The following is a 26,277-nucleotide window of genomic DNA, read 5'->3' as shown; positions in this document are numbered from 1 at the left end:
AGGATCCTGCTTCTGGCCCAGAGAGGGTCAGAAGCCTGTCTCTGCAGTTACCAGAGAACAGTTCCCATAGGAGTGCCCCCCAGAGAGGTTTCTTTACTTTTCTGATATCACAAGCCCTCTCAAAGGCTGTGAACCATTTGGTGATATCATCACCTTCCTCAAATTTAGGGACAATCCCTTTGGGGATTTTAAGGTCAGAAGTTTCCTCCCTATCCTTGTTTTTATTATTGCTGCCACCATTGATGGGTGCTAAACCCATCTCTCTCCTTTCCTTTTCTAGGGCCAGGAGTCTGGACTCTAGATCTATTCTTTTGGCCAGCCTCACAAGGCTGTCCTCTTCACTGGGGGGGTCCCCCAGTGTTGTCTCTGGGACCAGAGCCACCTGTGTGGTCTCTAGGTGCCCAGATGCTAATTCTTGTGTTGGAGGGTATGGGAGCCATCTCCTCCCTAGGGAATAGTATGGGGAGGTTGCTGTCCACCTCCCCTGTTTCCCTTTCCTCATCTGACTGGCCATCACCATGTTCAGATGGGTGGTCTTTAGCATACTCAGCCAGGAGCTCCTGGAGCCCTTGTTTGGTTGGATGCAGACCCATTTGTAAATTTTTGAGTTTACATAAGGACCTCAATTCCTTGAAAGACAAGTGTAAGTAAGGTGTGAGGTCGAGCTCCTCCACCAGGTCCATGTTATTATTATCACTAATAGCTGGGTTTGTTTGAGACATTCTAACCTGACAGTTCTAACCCTCTACCCTGACTATAGTGACTTTTATTTTTCTAAAATTCTAATGGGACTTAACCAAGGCCCTAGCAAGACTTTTAGTAATTTTGGAAAAACCAATCAGAATTCTAAAGGCAATTTTTAAGAGTTCTGTCGTGTGATCAGATGGTAACCAAGTAGTCCAACAAATGCAAGTTTGTATCCCACCGCTGATCCACCAATGTGAGAAAGTGGCTCTGTATATACTGTTCCCTAATGGGTACAGGGTGTACAGAGTCCACAGTCCCCCAGAGGCTGATAGAGGTCAAAGTTAGGTATGACCTTACTCTCAAAAGTGGTAGCTTGGTCGAGCAGTAAGGCAGTACCTGAGGACAGTGTAAAGCATTTATTGTACACACCCAGTCAGCAAATGGTTTCACACACTCAATAACTGAACTCTAGGCCAATGGTTTATATATATAAAATACATGCTTGTTTTATTTTTAGAACCACAAAGGGAATAAAAATATACTTTTCTCAGAATGAGAGATTGAATATAAATACTTTTGCAATAAGCAATGGATTTTTGTAAACAGTCACAGTTGGTTGCAATAAACAATCCTATTTCCTAAACATAACAATGCATTGAGCTCAATGGTAAATTCAGGTTGTCTTGTAATAAATTACTTTTCAGATTACTTTTGAAATTCCAGGTCTGGCTCCTAGATCCAGCTCTGGGTCAGTACTCAGAATCAAGTGATGAAAGTCGACTTAATAACTGTAATGATTTTTAAATAATATTTAGCTATTTCAAAAGTTAGCACTTAGAAAATATTTCAAAGAAAACATTCAATGGATCTCTATGGCAAGAAATTCAAATTGCAGGTAGAGTACTTTATCGTTACTTTAGTAATCCAGGACTGGGTACCTAGACCCAGGACTGGGGTCCTTATCAGAAACAGGTAAGTAATTTCGTTTGCAGAAATGGTACGATTTTAAAAGAATATTTCGATTTTGCAAAAATAGACACTTAGAAGAAATTTCACAGAAAAGCAGACAATGGTTTCCTATGGAAGAAAAATGAGTTAGAGGTAAGTACAGTTGTGGACACTTTTCAGAGTCGGGGCTGGGCACCAAGATCCAGCACTGGGAGCTCACCTAAGAGCAGGTGAGTAAATTCGTTTTTGTCACTTGGCTGATTTTTAGTGAATATTTGCAGTTTTGAAAAGTTCACACTTAGAAGATTTTTCAAGAAAAAGCCAGTCAATGTTACCCTATGAGGAAAATGAAGTTAGCGGTTTAAGGGTAAGTACCCGACTGGCAGAGTTGAAATTCCGGGCATAGACTCAGGGGTCCCCCAGTGTCAGGTAGGTACAGTTGGTTCACCCTCAGCGGTTTCAGGACGGCCGGGTGCAGAGAGAGTTAGGCCCAATGTTATCCTATGAGGGATAGGGGGGCCTTGGTTGGTGGCTGCTGTCTGGCAAGCCACGCGGCTGTGGGAGCTGGGCTCCTGGTCACTTACTCAGGGCAAGTGGGGACGTAGGTTAGTGTAGAGAGTGCACTGCCAGGGCCACTCGGGCGGCTGGGTGCAGGGTGCTTTTGAGCCTTCGGGCGCTCAATGGAAGTCAATGGGAATGTTCCGGTTTGGAAAAAGGCTGCAAGCTCGGGGACGAGGTTGCTTCAGATGCCACCACCACTTCGAGAGGTAAGTTGGGTAGTTGTAGGTTAGGTGGGTACCCCGGGATTGGGCACAGGGGGCCGCAGGGCGCCGGGTGCAGGGGTGCCTTTTGATGTCGGGAATCTTACCCTCTTGTTGATCGCGGTTGGGGAGGCACTCTGTTCTGAGGCTGCAGGCTTCTTCCGGAATGTCGAGGGGGGTCCTTGGGTGCCGGACTCGGGGTCACAGTCGCCGTGGGGTCGTCCTCAGGGTCTTTGTTCACTCCGGCACTGGCCAGGCTTGGCTGGTGCAGAGTGTGCTGGGTTCGCGGTTCCGGGCTGCTGCCAGGGGTTAGAGATAGGTTTCTGAGTAGAGCCTCTACTCATGGGAGTCCCAGGGGCTTTAGAGTTCAAAGGTAGCCAGGTCCTCCGGGGTTTTTGAGGTTGCTGGCCACAAGAGATGCCGCGCTGGAGCAGGAGCAGGTTCGAGGGTCGACAGGCCGGTAGGGCTGGGGCCAAAGCAGTTGGTGTCTTCCTCTTTTTAGCAGCTGCAGGGCAGGTCTTTGTTCTTCTTGTTCTTCTTGTAGTTTCGAATCTGGGATCTGTCGAAGGAAGGTTCAGGGTGCCCCTAAATACTAGATTTAGGGGCGTTACAGGTAGGTGAAGGCCAGGGACCAATGGGTCCTTGTCCTGGGGTGGGTACACCCCCTATCCTGCCTCTCTCCTGTGGGAGGGGGGCAGTAGCCTAATCCTGATAGGGTAGGGCCCCCCATCCTCAAGATGGCGATAGCCCGGAGATGTGCTTCACCTCGCCTCCCCCACCTGAGGGGTGGGGTGGGCAGGCTGGCACATTCCCTGTCCTTGTATGGGGTTTCCGGCCAAGCTTCCCTCCAGAGTGGGGGGTTGCAGAGGCCTGGGGAATCTCCAAGAGGCGGCATGCCTTTGAAGCTTCCTTTGGCTCATCCTGGGGGAGGAGATTTATCACCTCACCCAGGACATGCATTGTTGCAGGCCCGGGAGAGCAGGGGCTCTCCCACCCAGGGGTCCAGCAACGTGTCTGCTGTGTGGCAGCCTGGGCAGCCTCAGAGCAGACGTGGATTGCAGGTTAGCTGTAAGGGGGCATCTCTAAGATGCCCTCTGGGGTGCTTAGTACATTAAATCCCACACTGGCATCAGTGCGGGTTTAATGTGCTGAGAAGTTTGAGACCAAACTTCCCAGTCTTCAGTGTTGCCATTATGGTGCTGTGGAGCTCGTGTTTGACGAGCTCTCAGCACCATGTACTTGTAAATGGCAGCACTGTACTTACAGTGCCCAGGAATGGACCTGGGTACTGTAGGGGCACAGGGCTCCTGCTCCTGTGCCCACACCATAGGCATAAGGCACCCAGCCAGAGGGGTGGCTGACATATGCCTTGGCAGTGTAGGTGATGGGCATGGCACACAGAGATGTGTGCCATGTCGACTCTTTGTTTTGTCCTGTGCCCAGACACTCAGCCTGCAAAGGCAGTGTGTGTGTGTAAGGGTACAGGGCCTCTAAGGGTGGCACAATGAGTGCTGCAGCCCTTAGAGGCCTTCCCTGGTCACAAGGCCCTGGGTACCTAGGGTACCATTTACTAGGGGCTGACATGTGGCCAGGGTTTGTCAATTTGGAGTTTGTATTTTAGGGAAGGAACACAGGCCCTGGGCACCTGATTGGCAGGAGCCCAGGGCACAACAAGGAAAAGTGCATCAGCTATTAGGCAAAAAAAAGGGGGGGGTTACTGCAACAGAAACCCACTTTCTCACAAATGACCAATGTCTTAGGTGCGGAAGTGGAAGTGGAGGGACCCCGTACACGCTATGGAGGTTGAGTCAGGGAAGGGGGCTCTTCTCCGGTGCAGAAGAAGTCCTTGAGACAATTACCAACAGGGACAGAGAAGAGATAAGGATGTGGGACTCCCACTCACCCGAATCAGACAAGTCATCAAGGATCGGCAGTATGCACCCCCCTTGCAGCTGAAATCTTAGCTCTGGAGAAGAATATAGACACAGGCCAGCAGCTGCAGCAGAAGAAGCTGCAAGACCCGGAATAATCTGAAATTGAACTGGCACTACATATATCGGCCATCGGAGATATAGCTAGGCAACTGATGCCACTAGGCAAGGTATCAAGTTTGTTTTGTGACCGTTATCGGTCTGTTTTTGGTTACTTGCCAGTGTTGATGTTTTAAGTTTGAAAGTTTTTGCATTGAGTGCTATTTTGGGGGGTGGGAGACAGACCTCCCCTTCTCCTTTTGAACACAGGTATTTCTTGCTGATTAAGTGGTTTTGTGATTTGGAAAGGTTGTGGGGGTGGGAAGGAGGTCTTGGGGGGAGGGAGGGAGGGAGGTTTGTTTGTGCTTATTTCTTGTTAGTCACACAGGCACTCAGAGGACACGTGCACTCCATGCCACATCAAGGCTGGATGAGCCTTCCACACATGTATGAGATGCTTGATACCCACAAGCCATGACCGCGCCTCCGGGTATGACCCCCTACCTTCACAGTCATGACGTGGCACGTCAATGGCCTAGGTGACAAGATTAGAAGAGGCTTGGTTGCACAGTACATTAAACAAATGCACCCTGATATAGTCCTGCTACAAGAGATCCATTTACAAGGTACTCAATGTGCTTTACTTGGACGAGGCACATACACCACCATGCCCTATGCAAGCTACACCTCCGGACCCCAGGGATTGGCAATCTTAATTTAAAAGTCCCCTCCTTTTGAAGTTGTGTGCAGATGAATGGACCCTCAAGGATGCTTTGTGGGAGTCACTGGGATTTAGGGCCGGCACGACATTACCCTGATATGCCTTTAAACACCACCCCAACTTCTGGCCCCAATCTTGAGTAAAGTGGCGTATATACTCCTGGATACGTCCTCGTCGCTAAAAGTGGTGGGGGGTGACTTCAGTGACGTAATGCATACATCACTGGACGAACTCGCCCCACTGAGGACCCCGCCTAGCAGACCAGGCAGCAAGAAGGCCCCATGGTTCACCGACGAACTCAAGAGCTCCAAGAAGAACTGCCGAGCCCTCGAGAAAGTCTGGAGAAGGGAACCGACACCAGACAACAGGACCTCCTTCAAACTTGCCACCCGGAAACACTACCAGCTGATCCGCGCCGCCAAGAAAACAGCATTCAAAGACCGGTTGGACAACAACGCACACAACTGCAAGGAACTCTTCAACATCGTGAAAGAGCTTTCCAACCCCAGCGCAGGAAACAACGACATCACCCCATCGCAAGACCTCTGCAACTCCCTCGCTTCATACTTCCACAACAAGATCGCGGACATACATAACAGCTTCAACAACCAACCAACGCACACCATGACCGAACAACCACCCCCCACCACCACCCTCCACGCCTGGACCCCGATCAGCACCGAAGACACCATCCGCACGATGAACTCCATCCACTCCGGATCACCGACCGACCCCTGCCCTCACCACGTCTTCAACAAGGCCGACGCTGTCATCGCACCCCACCTGCGAGACATCATCAACACTTCCTTCGACACCACCATCTTCCCTGAGAGCTGGAAGCACGCCGAACTCAGCGCCCTACTAAAGAAACCTACAGCGGACCCCACCGACCTCAAGAATTACCGCCCCATCTCGCTCCTCCCGTTTCCAGCCAAAGTCATCGAGAAGACCGTCAACAAGCAGATGGCCGCCTTCCTCGAGACAAACGGATCCCTCGACCCCTCACAGTCCGGCTTCCGAGCCAATCACAGCACCGAGACCGCCCTCATCGCCGCCACCGATGACATCCGAGCCCTGATGGACAATGGAGAAACAGCGGCCCTCATCCTCCTAGACCTCTCTGCGGCATTCGACACGGTCTGCCACCGCACCCTAGTACGGCGCCTCAGCAACATCGGAATCCAGGACAAGGCGCTGGACTGGATCATCTCCTTCCTCGACGGAAGAACACAGAGAGTCCGCCTACCACCGTACAAGTCAGAGGCCTCCGAAGTCACCTGCGGCGTCCCTCAAGGATCATCTCTGAGCCCCACCCTCTTCAACGTCTACATGAGCCCCCTCGCGGCCATCGTACGCAAACACAACCTCAGCATAATCTCCTACGCCGACGACACCCAACTGATCCTCTCCCTGACCAACGACCCCGCCGCCGCCAGATCCAACCTGCACGAAGGGATGAAAGAGGTAGCCGAGTGGATGACGACCAGCCGCCTGAAACTGAACTCGGACAAGACGGAGGTCCTCATCCTGGGCTCCTCACCCTCCGCCTGGGACGACTCCTGGTGGCCTCCCGCCCTGGGCACCGCACCCAAACCAACAGACCATGCACGCAACCTGGGCTTCCTCCTGGACTCCTCCCTCTCCATGACCAGGCAAGTCAACAACGTCTCCTCGGCGTGCTTCAACATCCTACGCATGCTACGGAAGATCTTCTGGTGGATCCCCACCGAGACCAGGAAGACCGTCACCCAGGCCCTCGTCACCAGCCGACTGGACTACGGCAACGCCCTCTACGCCGGTACCACCGCCAAGCTCCAGAAGAGACTCCAGCGGATCCAGAACGCCTCAGCCAGACTCATCCTCGACATCCCACGAACCAGCCACATCTCCGGACATCTGAGAGACCTTCACTGGCTCCCCGTCAACAAAAGAATCACCTTCCGCCTCCTCACCCACGCACACAAAGCCCTACACGACCAAGGCCCGAGCTACCTCAACAGCCGAGTCAACTTCCACGCTCCCAAACGCCACCTCCGATCAGCCAACCACGCCCTCGCCGCCGTCCCCCGCATCCGAAGAGCGACTACAGGAGGAAGGTCCTTCTCCTACCTGGCCGCCAAGACCTGGAACTCCCTCCCTACCGACCTGCGCCTGACCCAAGACCACCTCTCCTTCAGGAAGAAGCTGAAGACCTGGCTGTTCGAGCAGTAGCGGCACCCCCCCCTCTCCCCCCCCCCAGCGCCTTGAGACCCTACGGGTATGTAGCGCGCTTTACTAGTGTCACTGATTGATTGATTGATTGACTCTGGGGTTAGCGGGAGACCGACGGGCACCATCCCATTTTTGCGCTTTGTTAACAGTTTCGGTCTTAATGACTTATGGCGCCACCAACACACTCAAGACAGACAATATTCCTATTTTTCAGGGTCTCATAGAGAGTATTCCAGACTGGATTACATGTTTGTACCACGGGGTGAGGTAGGAGAAATTGGGCGGGCAGAAAATCTCGCTGGGGGCCTCTATGACCACTCCCCTCTCCTGATACGACTGGGAGCAAGATTCCCTGGGCAGCGGGCTGCAGACTTAATGCCTCGGACCTGGGATGAAAAGATCCTGTGGGGTATACCAGCAGTAACCAAAGTCTTCTTTTCAGAACATTAAAATTCAGTTGCCTCTGGTGTGATACTATGGGAGGATTATAAAATGGTGCTGAGGCATAGGGCTCAATACCTGATTGACTGGGGGGAAAAAAGAAGGGAATTGAGACACTAAAATTCCTCGAACAACAGATACTTTGCCTCGAGAAGCAGGCCTTTGAAAAGCCAGACAGTGTGGTCGACAGACAGCTGGAAGTACTGAGACAGGAATATCGTGACCTAGCAAGCGATTCTGCCAGGAAACAGAGACTGGCATCCTTGCATCGACTCTATGGAGTCGGAGACAAAGTTGGACAACTTATTGCCTGACTTAGCAAGAAAGAGCTACAGGCCAGATGGGTGTAGGAAATTACAGACGACGCAGGAGTGACTACGGAATAACACATTGCAAATGCATTCGCAGAGTATTATAATCAATTTTTTATGTGGCTCGTCCACACAGGAGCCCCACAGAAATAGAATACTACCTGGTAGCAATACTGACCCCAACGGTGAGAGAAGAGAAGACCAAGGGGTTAGAGAATGATTTAGGGTTACCAAAAATACAGGAGGCAGTCTCTAAACTATGCCTAGGTAGGACCCTGGGCCAAAACGGTATCCCCTGTGTAATTGTATTAACCTTGCATAGATCTACTGGGCCCTCACCTACTGGGTTTATACCAGGATGCATATAAGGGGGGTACTGTTTCCCTGGTCGTTCAGACATCCACAATTACGGTCATACATAAAGACGGTAAACCTAAAGACAGATGCGACTCATATTGTCTTATCTCCCTGCCCAATCAAAAACGGAGGTCAAGATTCTAGCAACAGTTCTGGCCACATGCCTCTTAAAGCACAACCCCTCCCTTATTCACAATGACCAGTCTGGGTTTATGCCGGGCCTTGCCACCCTGCTGAACCTACGTAGAACACACATCTGGCTCATGAGAGTCAAGGACCGTGACGCCCACACGTATTTCTGTCATTGGACACGGAAAAAGCTTTCGATGTGGTACATTGTCCACTCCCAGACTGTACGCTCATTAATTTGGGGTGGGACCTAAATTTCAGAGATGATTAGCATTAATATATGACAAACCAATAGCGTGGGTGAGAGTAAATGGTAAAGCATCGTCAGGCTTCCCAATTGGTTGCGGAACATGGCAGGGATGCCATCTTTCCCCTCTCCGTTTTGCACTCACTATAGAGTCCGTGGCCTGCACAATCCATGCGCATTCCAGGATTCGATGCTTTCAAATTACTCCAGGAGAGAGTATGAAGGAGAAGATATCCCTCTATGCAGATGACCTTCTCCTCTACGTGACGGACCATACCCACACTTTTTCACAAAATAGAGATATATGGGAGTCATTCTGGGTACGTCTTGCTTTCCAGGCTTTCTTTTCATCCTCAACTTTCTATGAGCTTTATTTATTTTTTACCAGGCTCTCTGTTTATCACTGTCTCAGTTTTTCAACTGTCTTATATCTATTTTTATTCTTTCTGCATTATTATGTCTAAAGCGTGTGTACCATATTTATGCCAAAGAAGCTTAACAATCTATTCTTTTAAAAGTATGTGGTCTATGGAATGAAGGGTGTGGATTAAAATTTGTAAATGAAAATCCTGTGCTTTACTGAGGATGCCACTTGATCAATATCCAGATGCATTCAAACCCATTATCCTACAAAGGGCATATGCCTAAAACAAGACACACTTATTGACTTTTCCAATGCTGATTAGCAGTATCAAATAAATATCAAACATGATAATGAATAACTAAAATTGAGAATGTTTTATTCTGTAATGTGAAGTGGTCTTTAGAGTCCTCACTCACTCCCATTCTCTCATTCTCAGCACTTTCTTTATCTATCTCTTACTCTTTCAGACACTTAAACCATGTTCCTCTCCACACATCTCTCTGAAATCCTCCACCTGAATATCTCACATATCATCAGTTTCCTCTTCAGTGCAATCTATTCTCTCTCTCTCCTTCTGCATATACTTCCTGTCATCTCCTCTAGTTCTCCACCCCAACACAATAATATTTGCCATTACATCTGACATTTGTCCAAGACATTCAATGCAGAAACTGTATTTAACTCACAAAGAGAAAACATACCCCAACAGAAAATGGACCTCCTATTATTTTTAGTTGCCAGTTACACGTTTGGGAGGGTGGGATAATCCTTGCCTCCGAGTACTTAATAGAATTGAAACTTTATGTCACAATTGCTAGGAAAATTCAATTCTATGACAGGACTGGAGGCAAGTATTTTGCTGGTTCAAATGTTTCTTACCACCAGGGAGTCCACGTCTGTGACTGGTTTGAAGTAAACCCTTTTAAACGTAGACTCAGAGGACCAGTCCGCAATATTAAGAATATCCGCAAGTCTTGGAAGCCATGGCATCTCTGACTTAATGTGCACCAAATGTTTTGGTATCAATTCCGACCTCCTGCATAATCCATTGCACCCATCTGGATATCTCTGTAGACATTTACACTCATAGAGATGATGACTGGGCAAGCCATATCATGCCAGTAGTAGACCTGCCTAAAATGCCAACTTCTAGTTCACTTCTAGATGAAATGAAAACGTTAATTTTCTTAATGGAAGGGGTGGCAAATATGATCAGCATGTCATTGGCTACCAGTATGTTGTGTATTCTCAATGATTTTAAGAAAAAGCCATATAGTTGTATAAGGCCATAGCAGGTCTTCATGTGAGAAGAAGCCATACTCCACAGCTTGATCCCATCCTGATGAAGGATAATAATTGAAAGCACTTAAATCCATGAAAGATGCCATCACTTGAGAATTTTAGTCACAGTTAAGTGACTGCCTCACCCTTGTGGCTATAGAAAAACACTAGAAGAGTTCAAATTAAAACAATAAGGGTGTTAATCTTTGAAAATGCAAGCTATTGGTCTTCGCATTGACAGCATCATAGAAATATGAGAGTCAAAAATATTAAGGGCCAGATGTATCAACATTGCATTTTGCGATTCTATAATAGCGAAGTTTACCGATTCGCTCTTATAGTATTGCAAAATGCAATGTATGTAGGTTTTGCAAAAGAAATAGCTATTCCTACTTATTCCTTAATAGCAAATCACAAATTGCAATTCGCTAATAAGGAATACCTTTCCATTAATTCCTATTGGCCTGTGGGCCCATAGGAATGAATGGGAAGGCATTAGCAATATGTATTTACCAAATTGGTAATCACAAAATGCGAATGCAATTTCAAGGGTGATAGGGGGCCAAAAGGCCATCCTGATGCACCCCCAAAAATGTCATGTGTGCACATCGCAAATTGCGATTCTCTAACTGCATTAGCAAAATAGGTAACCGGAAAAATTGTGATTACCTATTTTGGAATGCCTTTTGGGATGATGCATCCCAAAAGGCTTTTTACCGTTCGCAAACAGGCCAATTCTGCGAATCGGCCCGTTTGCGACCGGTAAAAGCCTTGATACATCTGGCCCTTTGTTACATGCGGATTTATTTGATCATCCCAGGAGGATCCTGACAACATTTAAAAAATATTACAATATTTACTAGAAGATATTATAGTTGGTTGTTGTATTTAAATGAGATTGAATATTTTCTTAATTCTCTCATGGCATCCACTGTTTCACTGCTCCATCCCATAAATATGTTAACTATTCCATCACATGCAGCAATTCCTACAAAGGTCTGACAAGTAGTAAACAACTATAAAGGATGATTTTCCTTAATTGTAGGATGCTATTGAATGTGTAAAAATAATTGTGAGAAATGTGTTGTGAGAAAATATGACTGTCTGCCTGTAAGCCCTGAGATAAGTAGGGTATTTGTCGTTCTATGTCAGTAAGACTAGTATTTCCTGTTATTCATACTCCCTAAGCGAATGGCTTGTGCAGTACCTAACCGAGCAGGATACGGAAACAAGCTGTCAATTGTGCACTAATAATCAAAGATAAAGCTTCACGCTGTCTGACTAGGAATGCAGGACTGAGGGACCAATATTTGTCAAACATTTGCGCCTAAAACCCTCTCCATGGATTTTGTTGACATTTCAGCTGGGCCCTGATTGTTTGTATGTTTCTCTTTAGGCTGTTCTGTTTTCCCGCAGTGGAGCTGTGGAATTGATGAATTGTGCTGAGCGAGAGTTAGTCTGCCGCTTTGTTGCTCCCGCTGCGTACACAATAGCCTCTCCATGGCAACCGGTGTTTACTCTGGATCAAGAAAATGCATGTTTGATGTTCACAGGTAAAGTTTAAGTTCATTTAATTTTATTGAGTTGTTATAGTAATTTTGTCAAAGAGCTGTGCATAGTTGCATACGTGATATTCACAGTTTGGTAGCAGAAGTAAAACTAAATAAAAAGAGTCATAACGAAGAAGAAAAGTAATAGCTCAACTGAGTAAATGATGGTGAAGAAGATGAAAAGGCTGAGGGTGGGGAAAGAGCAAACTGAATGAAGTAGGGTTATTTCTGAGTTTAGGAGAGATCACAAAAAACAATAAAAATGAGGTCGAGAACACACTAAGTGGATCTGAGTAGACGAGCAGTGACCAAACAAAAATGGAGATTTTACAGGTCTTCTAAAGTTTTTACCTGCAGGTTATACAAAGGAAGTGACTGTGAGCACAGAAGTGAATTAAAAGTCTTGGGAAACTGATCTAACTGACCATAGCAGGAAAACAGTGATAAAACAAGTATAAATAGTTCCAAGAACTTCATCTGGGCAGAGCCAGATTGCCTTTGTTTTTTACAATACTATCCCTAGTTGAACAAGAGCAGACAGAATCATCCTCAAATTAAGTTCACACTAAGTAAAAAGTACGATTTCTCGCACAAGCTAACATGGCAAGAGCAAAGTGACAAAATGAAGGAGGTCTATTCAGCCCTTGCAAGAGAAAATTTGCGGAATACAAACTTACTTGCCAGGGCATGGAAACCGTGATGAATTTCTCTGCATTGGCATATGAGCAGAAAGTTGGTTGTGTGTCAGAACCATGAATTCTCTAACCACCCATGCCTAAACAACGCCGTCTTAATAATGACCGCGTCTTAACCACGCATGCCTTTACCACGTAATTTTGTGGTAGAGGCATGAATGGTAAAGGGGTGTGCGTGGCTAAGGTCATGACCCCCCTCCCTACTACCCTAAGCTACAAACTCTGCTCTGTCCCCCTTCCCGCCCGGAGGTCCAAATATCCCTATCCCCTCCCAACCCCCACTCTGTCCCTCCCCCTGCCCTGAGGCCTAAAACCCTGTCCCTTAACCTGACCCAGCTCTAAAAACTGCCCGCCCTCCCCTAAGCCCTAAAATCGACCTCTTCCCCTCCCCCTGCCCTGAGGCCTAATGACCTAACCCCTTATTAAAAACTCTACCCTGACCCCCCCTTAGCACGAAAAACTACTCTGACCCCCCAGCTCTAAAAACTACTCTGAGCTCCCCCAGCCCTGAAAACTAGCCACGATCCCCCAGCCCTGAAAACGACCCCAACCCACCCTCAGCCAAGAAAACTACCTCGACCTACCCCAGGCCAGAAAACTACCCTGACCCCCAACCTCCTGCACAGAAAACGACCCCCACCCCCTCAGCCTACAAAACTACTCCCGACTCACCCCCAGCCCAGAAAACTACCCCAACTCCTCCAGCCTACAAAAGTACCCGAACCCAGCCCAGAAAACTACCTCCTACCCACCCCCAGCCCACAACACTGCCCTCAACACCCCAGCCCAGAAAACTACCCTGACCCACCCTCCAGCCCACACAACTACCCCATCCCTCCCCCCAGCCCACAAAACTACCCACAACCCACCCCCCCAGCCCCACTTACTTCATCGCGGATCTCTCCCTGCGAGGTCTTCCTGCTTCTGTCCAATGCAGCCAGCAGCTAGACCGCACATTGCCTTAACCACGCACATGTGTTGTTAAGGCACATGCATGGTTGAGGCAAGTGTGGTTTAGCTTTCAGAGTCGGAACACTTGTGGTTTAGACCGCATTGTTCTGACTGTTTCCCCAGGAAATTCAGAGGCAATTCCCTATTTTTGTCCATTGTAAATTAACAATAGAGCGAAGTTACTCATGAATGAAATTATATCCTCCTGTATAACATTTTAGCAAATGTTGTTACATCTAATAGACCACCTGTGTTCCAGAGAAATATAGAAAGTAGAGCACAGCTAGGAGCATGAAAAATAAACCAGAACTCACTGATGATTGGTAGATGTGATCTGTGAATAATCTGAATTATACTTTTCTGCTGAAATGCACAAGCCCCCTCTGTCACTGAGAGTCCAAGCACTTAAAGACTCATGAGCACTTATTTCATAGGGACGCTCCCAGTCACCACGTTCTCTGCACCTTCCCATTCCTTCAGTACATCCGGTACTTAGTACACATTGCCATGTGCAATTGTATAACTACAAATGACTGCAAGACCATCACCAAGACCTGCCTGTAGTTTTTGGAGCTTGGTGTTTGTCCCATCACCGATGTTATTGCTCTCACCTCCATCTTGTATTGGTTACGACTGAACAGAAGCCAATATTGAGAAGTGCATTTAAGAGCGTCAGTTGGAACCTCTGAATCTACCAAGCTCCCCAACAATGCATGGGCACTTTATATCACAAGAACTTGGACCGAGCAGGAGCTCAGTCACCTCTGGACCAACCCAGCTACAATCACCCTTAACTCGAGCTCAAGGTCAAGTACTCATTTTTTGCTTTCAAATTCAAATCTCTTCTTACACTTGCAGAAACCTCACAATTGACTGCCAGCCTCCTTCCTAGCAAGCTTATGTTGGAGACCTTTCTTAACGCAGTTTTACCAATGGCACGTCACACTTTACTCATTACATTTCGACTGGGTCTATTGCCTAACAGAATGCATATGTCTAAGTTAGTGACCTCTGTGATTGCGAAATTGGGGTTAGGATTCATGATTACACTTTATATTGTTTTACACAAACACTAAAAATTTGCGCCGCAAATGGTTAGTGCCTCTATTTAAATTATTTCCATTCTCAACGTGTTACAATGCACTATCACAGAAAGGATATCCCCTTGATTTACATGTCTGTAGCAAGCCTCCCCAGGGCCATCTGAATTAGGAAGAGAAGACAAGCGCAGGCGGTAGGCTTGGGCACTTGGCCCCATGGAGAGCCTTGGCATGTTCTATATTGAGCCATTGATTCTGTACTTTAAATTTGAACCTTGATTTAAGAAATAGTCGATGAGTTACCGGAGTACTTGATAAACAAGGGTGGGAGATGGGCCTCAGTTTGGATAGCGCTATGAAGGCTGAAGTATAGGCACCCATCAGGAATTCTTACTGCTGTGCAATTACCTGCCCCCTAGTTGTGTGTATAGTATTATGATCGTAGTGATTAATGTTTGACATATGACAGTCCTAAATATTGTAACTATAAGAGTAAATTATTCATTGCTGTTGTTAGAATAGCCTTCAACTCTAGGGTGGTTGTGAATGCTGCTCTTCTTACAGTTTTCTTTTAGGTATTATTTTAAAGGAATAGTTATTAACTATGGTCCAGACAGCCTTATAACCTCTCCCGCCGTTCCCTTTATCTGTTATTGCTTTTTTTTTTCACTTCTCCTGTTAATGATAGTATTTATTGTTTTTATGATTTCAGTTATGGCCTATTCTCCACAAAATTAAATCAAGATGATAATATGAAGGTTCTCCCAAAATCCTCGCTTTGAAAATTTAACATTTAGCATTTTTGAATACTGCAGTATTTTATAAAGTTTAAAACCCCCCAGTGCAGATTAGCAGGTCTGCTGCTGACCATAGTACTCAGAAGATGATTCCAGTAATTATATGCCACCTTGACCACAAAAACAAGTTCTTCATAACCACTGCTGCACCATCGACAGGTGCACCCTCGGCAACAGAGCAGGAAACTCGGGCACCCGCACTCCAAATCCACTGTCGCCTGCTTGAAAGGGTACCACCTCCCTGGAATATTCCAAACAGCTTGGAGCATTTGTTCATCATATTAACATCCCAACTCTGGCATTTCTTCCTGGATCATATAACCACTTACTTTCAGTGAAGTGGAAACCGAGGCCCCCAGTAAACGCCACATTGAGGCAATGTTGCTTCGATTCAGAGAACACTTATTCTGTGTAGCTCTTCGACATAAAACACGTTCCTGTTCGTCGGCCCCTCTAATGCCAGGGATTTCTGAAGCTCCAGAGCTTTTTCTGGCCCCAGCCCTCCATGGTGAAATGTTCGAAGAGTGGCAGGGAACGCCAACAGTCCTCCAGAGTCCGTGATTGTGTTGTGTTGGTAGTCCAAAAGAGATCTTCTCATTTTACTTTGCTGCTGTTGTATCTACTATCAAACATCATTTATTTTTAATGTTAACACGTTATTGACATGCAACAATCAGTTACATTAGATCTTCACATTCAGCAATGTATGTGCCACATCAACATATTTAATACATCACATATATTAGTTATTTTATTGTAATTGCATTTATATAGCGCTTGCTACCCCTGACGAGGCGTCGAAGTGTTTATACTTAATACTCAACAGCCCCGATGCCAATACAGAGGCAATAGCGTGCCAGACGTCTCTATAATACACTGGATTATTCAATTAAGAGCAGAGGTAAACAATCCAAATCCAGAATATTGCCATCATTAAAACAAAGAGATCACTGTCTAAATGTTAAGTAAAGCGTGCATTCCTCTGTCTTCATGCATACATCTCTATAGCTGCGCCTTCGTTTTTAGGAGTATACATTGTTAAGGGGGCCTCGCCATCCCCAGACTGCGGCTCAGGTCTCTGTCCTCTCAATACAGTGCTGCTTTTGCGTCATTTAAGTCATGGCCATGTGACCTCAGCCGTCAGAAGCATTGACACTGCCAGTCTCATTATCAATCTGGCCAGGGCTTTAAGTGGGAAAAAAAGCTGGGGTGCTCTAAAAGGGGTATTGCAAATCTTTTACAGGAGTGTGGCCTATCTGGGTAGAAGCGTGGTCTAAATCAAGATAACTAGCATTGTGTGCTTAAGAAAATCATGAAGTCGCCTCCAGCAAAGGATAATATAATAGGCAAAAAGGTATATTTATTAAGTATAAGCCATAAAAATACCAAACACTTTAAAAAACATGTAAAAATTATTTACATTACTAGACATAAATTTAAATTTGGAATCAAGCAAGACCGTGCTTTATCGCTAAAGGGCCAGCGTAATGTGGGATTTCTCAGCTGTGCACTGGTTTCCGGCATTTAGCATTTAACGCTCTTCAAACTAAAGCATAGCTTTGATTCACAACCTTTGTGTTACCTACAGAAGTCGGAGGCATACGCTAGTGACTTTGATTTTTATTTTCATAAACTTGTTAGAGTGTACTCCTTTTGTGTTCTTTAATCTCTGTAGCGTCGTTCATATTGAGGAGGAACAGGCAGTAATCTCATAGCGTGGGGGCAAAAGTGAAATTTCAAACTAACCTTTTTATATCCTTTCCACATGGAAAATAATTTTACTTGTCGCCTATCTTGACGAATCCAGCATCTGTGGGCACCCTTCTGACTACTTTCAGAAGAAGCGTTGGCAAATCCAATAGGTCTCGAACATGGGCAAGTTATTGGCTTTGGCAATGGGGTGGGGTTAGCAAGTGTGAGAGGGGTGGGGTGTTGGAGTTGGATAAGGGGCTGATTAAAAAATAAGCACTGTATAGCGACCAACGCTGGCTGCCTAATAGCACTTTTTAGGTGGAAAAATAAAGCTAGTAATATTACAGGCGCTCATTTAAACGGGTCCAATACCTTCGTGTTTGATTGGCGCTATATAAAGCTGCCAAAAATATAAAAAATTAAAAAAAGTATTACCAAAGGTTTGCCAATGCTCTTTTTCTGGCGAGGGGGGAGACAGGTCTGAAAGTAACAATGGGAGGGTTTTTGGAATTAAAATCGACGGGAGGTGAATTGAAAGCAAGGACCAGAATGTGGCGGTGATCGGGAAGGTGTGGGAGGGGGATTTAAAAACAACCACGGGAGGGTGGGAAGGTTTGAAAGCAAGTACACCAAAATAGAACTTAAGTTTGCAGTACACTCGGCACAAGTGAGCTTGACCCTATTCAGTGGTAATTGGTGCTCATGTAAAGCAGACCTATACCTTCGGATCGCATTTGCACTATATAAAGCTGCAAAAAAACACAAGCGCACGTACGCGCCTCGCGCGGCAGCAGGGGGAGGGGAGAGAGGAGGGGGCATGCACTTACCTATCAAGATGCGGCTCCACAGGTGAGAAATGCTGAAACCAATTTCCCTGACCCCTCCAATTATCCTATCTTCGGAAACGCGGCGTCCAAATCAGTAAGTGTAGGCCGTGCTGGAGCAGGCTGCCTGTGGTTGTCTGCCTCATCAGTTTTTAATCACCCCACAATGTCTTCACTTCTAAGGCTGGCACCACGACGACTTTGTTCCTGCGCTGCAAACAGAGAAAGGAAATCCTGAGAGAAATTGGCTCTCTTAAAGGATTTCCCTTCCTCTAACAACGCTCACCTGGCATAACGTCATGCCGTCGTGCCGTGGACGTCATGCCGTGACCTCCACTACTCAGTGAGGAAAATGAACATGTGCGGATGTGCATGCTCTCACGGCAGTCCAGGGAAAAAAGAAGAACTGACTTTGAGGCCTGAAAATAGAGCCCCATAGAAACCCCTTTCGAGACCCCCCCAAAAAAACTGCCGGTGCTCAGACCCCCAGAGACCCCCCCACTTAATGTCCTGAATCTGGCTATATCAGAGGCATAATCAAGCAATAGCATTGTAGGGGAAGGTGGTTTACTACAATCTACTGTTTTACTCAGTTGGTGCAAAACTTTTCTAGAGCCATTCTATATATTTTGGAAAGCCATCCCGAGTGAAAGAAGTCCGCGTGGGCCTTATGCGTGTATTAGAAGCATGACTTAGCGTTGGGTCAATCCTAGGTGAAGAGACCATTGTGTCGTATACAAAGTGTGTATACATTAAGGGGCACATGCATCAAAGTTGCATTTTACGATTACCAAATAGCGATTTTTAAGAAATCGCTATTTGGTAAGCGCAAAATGCAATGCAACAAAACAGGCAGCAAATAGCGATTCTCTAATTACTATTCCTTAAGAATCGCAAACGCAATTAGGGAATCGCTATTTGCAATTGCATCTTCAATCTTTCCTAGGGCCTCAAGGCCCATCGGTGAGAATGGTCTTGAATTGCCTAAATTGCGATTACCTAATTGGTAATCGCAAATTAGGTAATGCAAAGGCAAGGGTGCCCGGGGGCCTAGTGCCCCCCTGAGACGCCCCTAAAATAAAAAGGTGCACATGTAAGGCACACATATGCCCAGAGGCATGTGTGCGCCACATGACACTGGAAAATGCATTTCGGTGTATTTTTCAAAGTATGCACATGGTTAACATCAACTTCAAGTTGATGTTAATTAGCATTTCCTAAATGCACAGTTCTCATTTAGGGAAGTCTTCTTGCATGTGCATTAGGGAATCCCAAGTTGCGATTCCCTATTTGCATTTGCAATTTAGGGAATCGCAAAAAGAATGAAAATAATCTTTCATGCATTAAAAAAAGGCCGTTTTGCAATCCCAAACAGCCAATTTTTGCGAATCGCACTGTTTGCAATCACAAAATAGCTTGATGCATGTGCCCCTAAAAGTGTAATAGACTGTCGGGCACATGCATCAACCATTTTTGCAAGCGCAAACGGTGCGATTCGCAAAAATCGACCTATTGCGCCCGCTAAAAGGGCTTCTGCGATGCATCAACCTGTCAGCCTCTCACAATTTAAGAAATCACAAATTATTGAGATTTCTTAAATTGCAATTGGATTTCAGGAATTGCAAACTGCGATTCCTTAAATGCAATACATGATGGAATCGCAAATTGCGATTTTGTTAATAGGGGGCACAAATTACCATCAATGTGTACTTGATGGTAATTTACAAAAACTTTGAAAAATGCACTAAAGTGCATTTTTCAAAGTCGTGGGTTACACATGTGTGCGCAACATGTGTGCACCGTTAAATGTCCTTTTAACACCCTTGCACCCTTGAAATTGCATGCGCAATTTGCGAGTACCAATTGGTACTCGCAAATTGCGCATGCAATCTCCCATACTTTGGCCCATAGGAATGAATGGGAATATTAAGGAATGTTTGGGAATCGCTAATTTCATAGTGATTCCTACATGCATAGGCTTTTGCAATTCCTTAATTGCGGTTCCTTAATAATCGCAATTAGGGAATCGCAAATGCCTACATTGATGCATGTGCCTGTAACAGTTTCCAGTACATGGACATTATCACTGTCTGGGCACAAAAATACTACCATCTTTCCTTAGTGAGTACCTCCCCCGTGTCCAGTTCCCACCTATTCATCGCCGGGACAGTGGCATTAGTGTGTGAATCATGTATCATAGGGTATAGTTTGGAGAGGCATCCAGTGGCTCCATTAGCATGTTTCATTTTTGTTAAAGGAGTGCACTTCTGGGGTTCATCAGGAAAACTTGCGCAGTATGGCATAGCCCGAAATATACATTCATCCAGAGAACTGAGGGCCCCTTCTCCCTGGAGCTCTGCAAGCAATGTGTTGAAAGGGATTTGCCGAGCGGGAAGGTGTTTATGGAACTCCAGCTACCACTCTCAGGGCAGCAAGCTCAGCAGCTTTGCTACCCCACTGTGACAGGTTCATATAGAATTCTGTTGTGTAGGGATTTTACACACTTGCAACAGAGAGGAATTCAATATAGTTTAAACTTTGGAGTGCTTGTTTCTGGCCATATTCTACACAAAGATTAGGATGTAGTTAACCTTTCCACTCATAGAAATTGGTATTTGATTTCTTTGAGGAACTGCTCAGCCTTGTTGGACCGAAACCTGGCACGGATGAGGACGTTTTGGATCTACAGACCCATTTCAAGATATTGTGTTTTTGGGTCCCATTGTTATGATTAGCCCCCTCACCATAGCAGGTAAAGCAGACACTTTGAAAGCCATGGCTTACAAAAAAACAAAGAGTACACCAAACACCAAAAAAACGTTGCGTCCTATGCCAAACTACTAAGGGGCTGATTCTGAATCCGTCCGCAAAACGTACCGACCGACACGGACCGGGAACGGAGACCGACCGACACGGACCGGCGCCGTACGACCTGTGCAGTATGATGCAACACGTGTGAATTACAACCGACACGTACAGAATACAAGTCGTACGACCGAGCCGTAGGGAAACCAATGATTCGCCCAGAAACCGGACGTGATTCGCACCGACCAACACGCACCAGGAATGAACCCGACTGACATGTACCCGCCATGTCCGATCCGCGCAGTACGATGCAATGCGTGTAAAACCAGACTGACTCACACGGAACCGAAGCCGCATGACCGACACGCACAGAAAACAGGGACCTGAAGCAATAGAGATCTCCGCGACTGACACGTATGAAACACAGAAGAAAGTCAGCGTGAAAGACACGGAGAAGCCCGCACGAGCCAACATCAGCATCCGTCTCGGTCAGAAGAACGTCTCCTTCATGCCTAGAAAACCCAAAGCAAAAAAATACAAAAAAAGGACCAAAAAAGCAATGACAAAGTTAAACAATAGAAGAAAAAAAAAACTTGGAACAAATACACACCCACAACTCCACCTATATAAAGGAGACTAATCACTACCATGATCCTTTGCAAATTCAAGAGAACAGCCAGCAGAGAACACCATCAGACAGCAACCACAGACACACTCACAACTCACCCATCCCACAACTTTCACACCATTAGCATCTCACCAAAAGCACTCACACATACACCTAGCAAAACTGACACTCACCCACCCTCACTCGCACCCTCACACACACATCACTCACCACCATCACCCATCACCATGCTCCTAAAGAAGAATCCAAAGTTCACCGATAGTGAGTTAGAAGTGCTGGTAGATGAAATCATCAGAGTAGAGCCACATTTGTTTGGTACATTGGTCCAAAGGACCCCCGTGTCACAGAAAACAAAGATGTGGGCGAGGATCGTGGAGAAGGCAAATGCACAAACACAAATGTTGCGCACAAAGGATGATATCCAGAACAGGTGGTATGACGTGCGCAGGAGGGTCAAGAAACTCATCGAGAAGGATCACGCCTTGAGTCAGCGCACTGGTGGTGGCCCTCCTGCAAAACCAGTATGCTTCAGGTCCTGGGAGGAGAAGGTGCGGGACATCCTACCACCAGAGAGCGTCCATAGTCTATCAGACATACCAGAGCCTGGTGAGTACACAACCAATATACTCAATATTGTGTGGCAAGGGGATAGTGAAACCATGCACCGTTAGCAAAGCCACAGTAACCAATAGATAATCATCCCAAGATGTGTATGCTAGTCAGACAAACACAATACCTGCCATCTCATAGTGACTTGTAACTGTGTAATGACATGTACAAACCTACCAACTAATAGAGCAAGGCAGTGGCACAAAACCAAATAAACACTGTCAGAAAGTTTGCCACCACAAACACACTACCTCACAATTCAGCTGACTGACAGGAAAGAATAGTGGGTATGCAGATGAAGTGAGTGTATCCAAAAGCATGATGGGGTTTGTAGTCACAGATAATGCTCCCTCTCCCAAATGGCCCATCAAGACCTCTCTGAACCATGCCCACATCACAGGGAGTGGAAAATGACTGACAAGATGGCTGACACTGGGTCCTGCTGTGGGGAGCACAATGCCCTGGTAGGGGTTGTGCGCAAATCAGAAGCAGGACACCACTGCCTGGCATCCTGAAAGCCAACTTGCACGCCCTCCAATGGAAGCACGTTTCATGGTGGGATGTCTGGCTGGGTGGGAAGGAGGACTGACAGCTCTGACCATACTTACCAGCATGTGTAGACACACACACCCCTCAACACAAACTCCACACAACTCACCGGGTATAATGCATTGACTCACACTGTAGTGAAATATAACCCAAAGATACACCGCACTGGGTTCTGCCGTTTGATGCACAGGTGCTCTCTTTGGACTTGTAGCCAAACAAACACCAGGACTTCACAGTCAGCCATCTTGCCATTGCTGTCACACTCCCTCACAGGGAAGCAAAGTCAAAAGGAAGGAAGTATGGGCATGCTGGGAAGGGGGTGTAGCCAAAAGCACGATGGGAGTTGCAGTCACAGACAATCCCCACCCACCCACATGGCCCAGCAAGCTCACACTGAACCATGCTCACCTCACAGGGAGTGGAAATGGACTGACAAGATGTCTGACACTGGGCCCTGTTGTAGGGAACACAAAGCCCTGCTGAGAACTGAGCACCAACAAACACCTCTGCACAGTCAGCCATCTTGCCATTGCTGTCACACTCCCTCACAGGGAAGCAGAGTCAAAAGGAAGGAAGTATGGGCATGCTGGGAAGGGGGGTGTAGCCAAAAGCATGATGAGAGTTGCAGTCACAGACAATCCCCACCCACCCACATGGCCCATCAAGCTCACACTGAATCATGCTCACCTCACCGGGAGTGGAAATGGACTGACAAGATGTCTGACACTGGGCTCTGTTGTGTGGAGCACAATGCCCTGCTGGGAACTGGGCACCAACAAACACTAGGACTGCACTGACTGACATCCTGAAAGTTAACCTGCACCCACTGCAATGGTGGCACGCTTCATGATGGGATAACTGGCATGGGGGAGAAGGAGGTCCTGACTTGACAACAAATAACACCAATGCTGGCCATACACAAATTGCACATGTGGTACCAGTCACTCACAAAGATAATGCCTGGGCCAGATGTCTGACACATGGGCCTGATAAATGATGTGGCTGAATATCGCACATATGCACTGGCTAAACCAAACACAGTCGCACACACAGCCATTGCAACCATATGTTCAAACTCACTGTCTGGGGATGCAGTGTCCAGGGGTGCTCCCTGGCCTGGCTGTCGAGGTGTGTCTTGCAGATGACAAGGTTGGAGATCCATATATAGTACATTGTACAAAACATAAAGGAACTCACATATACATCATTGACAGGGGACATCTGACAGTGAATGGAACGGACACACCAATATAGCCGACACTGTAGCATGCTCTCATTAACACTCGGTGCTGTTGTGAGCTGCATTCCACTCCTACATCGTGCTGCAACATATGCATCCTTCACACAACACATCACTCACTGTCATAGACACTGTAGACACAAGGTCTAATGTGGACTGCATTGGAGGAGACATGCTACTCACAGCAGCCAAACCTCCACACACACAACACCGGCTCTCACTGTCATGAGCATTGAAAAGCCAGAGAGCTTCCTTGCCCAATCCATGTCACCATGGAGAACGTTGACAAGTCAAATCACATAGGCACGTACAAAACACAGCACCAGACTCATTAACAATGGTGACATCATCACTGGTATGAAATGAGATGGGAACTAGGAACACAGTAAAAAAACACTTTCTCCCAAGAGATCACAGGCATACCGGACTGGGACCATGTCGTACCAATACACCAATGTGACACACAAAGACTAGAAAAATCTGCTACCACACATGCCCCAATCGTACAACATATCCTCAGTGGAATTGCATGTATGTCCTTGTTAAAGGTCAAATGTGTACAGGGATGACACACCTGTGTCAGCAAAGTGATGGCCCTTCAGGAGTAATGGCCATGTACAGTCAAATCTATACATGAGCTGGTCATGCACACACTTCGACATGCACATTAAAATGCTTCATGTTGGCTGGACAATGCGCTACAACAATATCAATCTCAGTCCTTGACAACTTTGGACAAAGCAGTGTACAGGCACGCATCCTGACATACAGTAGCAAATGTCATGTATGTGAACCATTGATGCCTATAGAAACATAACTTACATTGTGTGTCTCTTCCAAACACAGGTGGTGCTGGGGACACAGCAGCAAATAAAGAGGAGTCCCTGTCCCAGACTCCGGTGGAAAACTCAGCTCTCTGGTGTGGATCAGTCTCTGTCCTCTTCGGATGACGAAGAACAACCTGGCACCTCCGGTGTGAGTCATCATGCAGCACCAGCAGTACCAACACCTGCACCCCCTGTACCCTCGCCTCCAACATCTGACAACAGACCGGGCACCCCCGCCAACACGGACAGACCAAGGACACAGAATACCGACAGCACAGGGACACAGGCCCCCCAGGAAGCTACGGACAACACCACCAGTAACAACACCCAAGGGGGCCCAGTATCCCCTGTGCATGCCGCTGCAGGTCCTGCCTGTGTGGCTAGGGGTGGTGGAAGGGGTGGTAGGCAGAGGTCGCGGCTTGCAGAGGGGTCTGGACTGCATGATGACCCCCAACTGGCATGCATCATAGATGCGTACCAGGATAGCACCTGGCCAGGTATTGGGGATCCTCAAGGACATTCAACAGGAGCAGGCTGCCCATCATGCTCGCATGGAGTCCAAGTGGGATACACTTACTGCGGTGCAGAGGGACATACTCACATGCCTCCGCCAGATAAGCACCAACATGTCCACACCTCCCTGTGTGGCCACAACATCTGTTGCCGCAAGATCTGACAGTGCCACAGGGAGGGAGGATGACTCTGGCGGAGAGTCCTCTGCACCGCAGATGCCTGCACCTGAGGATCCCCCCCGAAGAAGAAGAGGGGTCGTCCGAAGAAGGACAAGTGAGACGCAGATGGCCATGCACATCCCCCAGGGCCTCAAAACCTGTTCTGGAAAAAGTTATTTGTGCACAAACCGTTCATCTTGTCGTATCTAACCCAACTCGCCTACATGACATGAAGGGTTCATGTTGGTCCAATGTAGCAGATGACTGTGGACTTTACTCTGGACATTTCAGTTACCAACACTTCCAACTCTACTGTGAACTTTGGATTCAAAACCCAATGTACAGCACTCACCATCCTGTGCACTATGCTCACACATGTTTGTAAATAAACTCACCAGTACACTATACTTGCCTCTGTTGTGATTCCAACTTGTTATGTGTCATGGAGATGTTGATCTGCTAAAGAACGCAGTGCATGCTAAATACTACAGCAATGTGATCACCGTTATGTGAGTCATGGTGATGTGACACATGTGAGGGAGACACACCACTATGGCACCACAACACATTCTCACCATGGCCATGTAACTCATCCCATACAATGATGTTGACCTGAAATACAGTGTAATGCACAGACACCACACCTATCCACAGTCAGTGGTAACAAGCCCACAGGTGAGGTAAGCAAATGTCAGTCAGATGTGGGAAGACAGACAACGCACATAACAAAGCATAGCACAGGTTCATTACACATCAGCAACATGTTTATTCCACAACAGTTGCAAAGTAATTCTACGCGACAGTGGACACACGGTCACAAAGTGCCGGAGTATTAAAGTACACGGGTGTGTAGTACATCACTTGATGGGAATCGACAACTTCCACCCTGGGGTTGGATTATGGGTGTTGGGGGTCAGTGTTGACCAAACAACAGGCAAAGTACCCTGGGAAGGACAGACATAAGACACAGC

The 26,277-nt window shown here is 46.8% G+C and overlaps 1 protein-coding gene across 3 annotated transcripts in view; it reads left to right on the top strand.

Moving 5' to 3' along the window:
• Positions 1 to 26,277, top strand: part of WDR93 (WD repeat domain 93) — a 486,239-nt gene that overhangs the window by 337,586 nt on the left and 122,376 nt on the right. For all 3 annotated transcript variants that reach the window (XM_085644428.1, XM_085644426.1, XM_085644427.1), the window contains one exon: positions 11,825 to 11,981. In XM_085644428.1, coding sequence (XP_085500554.1) covers positions 11,825 to 11,981 — 157 coding nt within the window. The remainder of the gene's footprint in view (positions 1 to 11,824; positions 11,982 to 26,277) is intronic.

The sequence above is a fragment of the Triturus cristatus genome, chromosome 3_1 (genome assembly GCF_964204655.1).
Source record: "Triturus cristatus chromosome 3_1, aTriCri1.1, whole genome shotgun sequence".
NCBI classification, from domain to species: Eukaryota; Metazoa; Chordata; class Amphibia; order Caudata; family Salamandridae; genus Triturus; species Triturus cristatus.
This window is presented reverse-complemented; position numbering and strand designations above follow the sequence as displayed.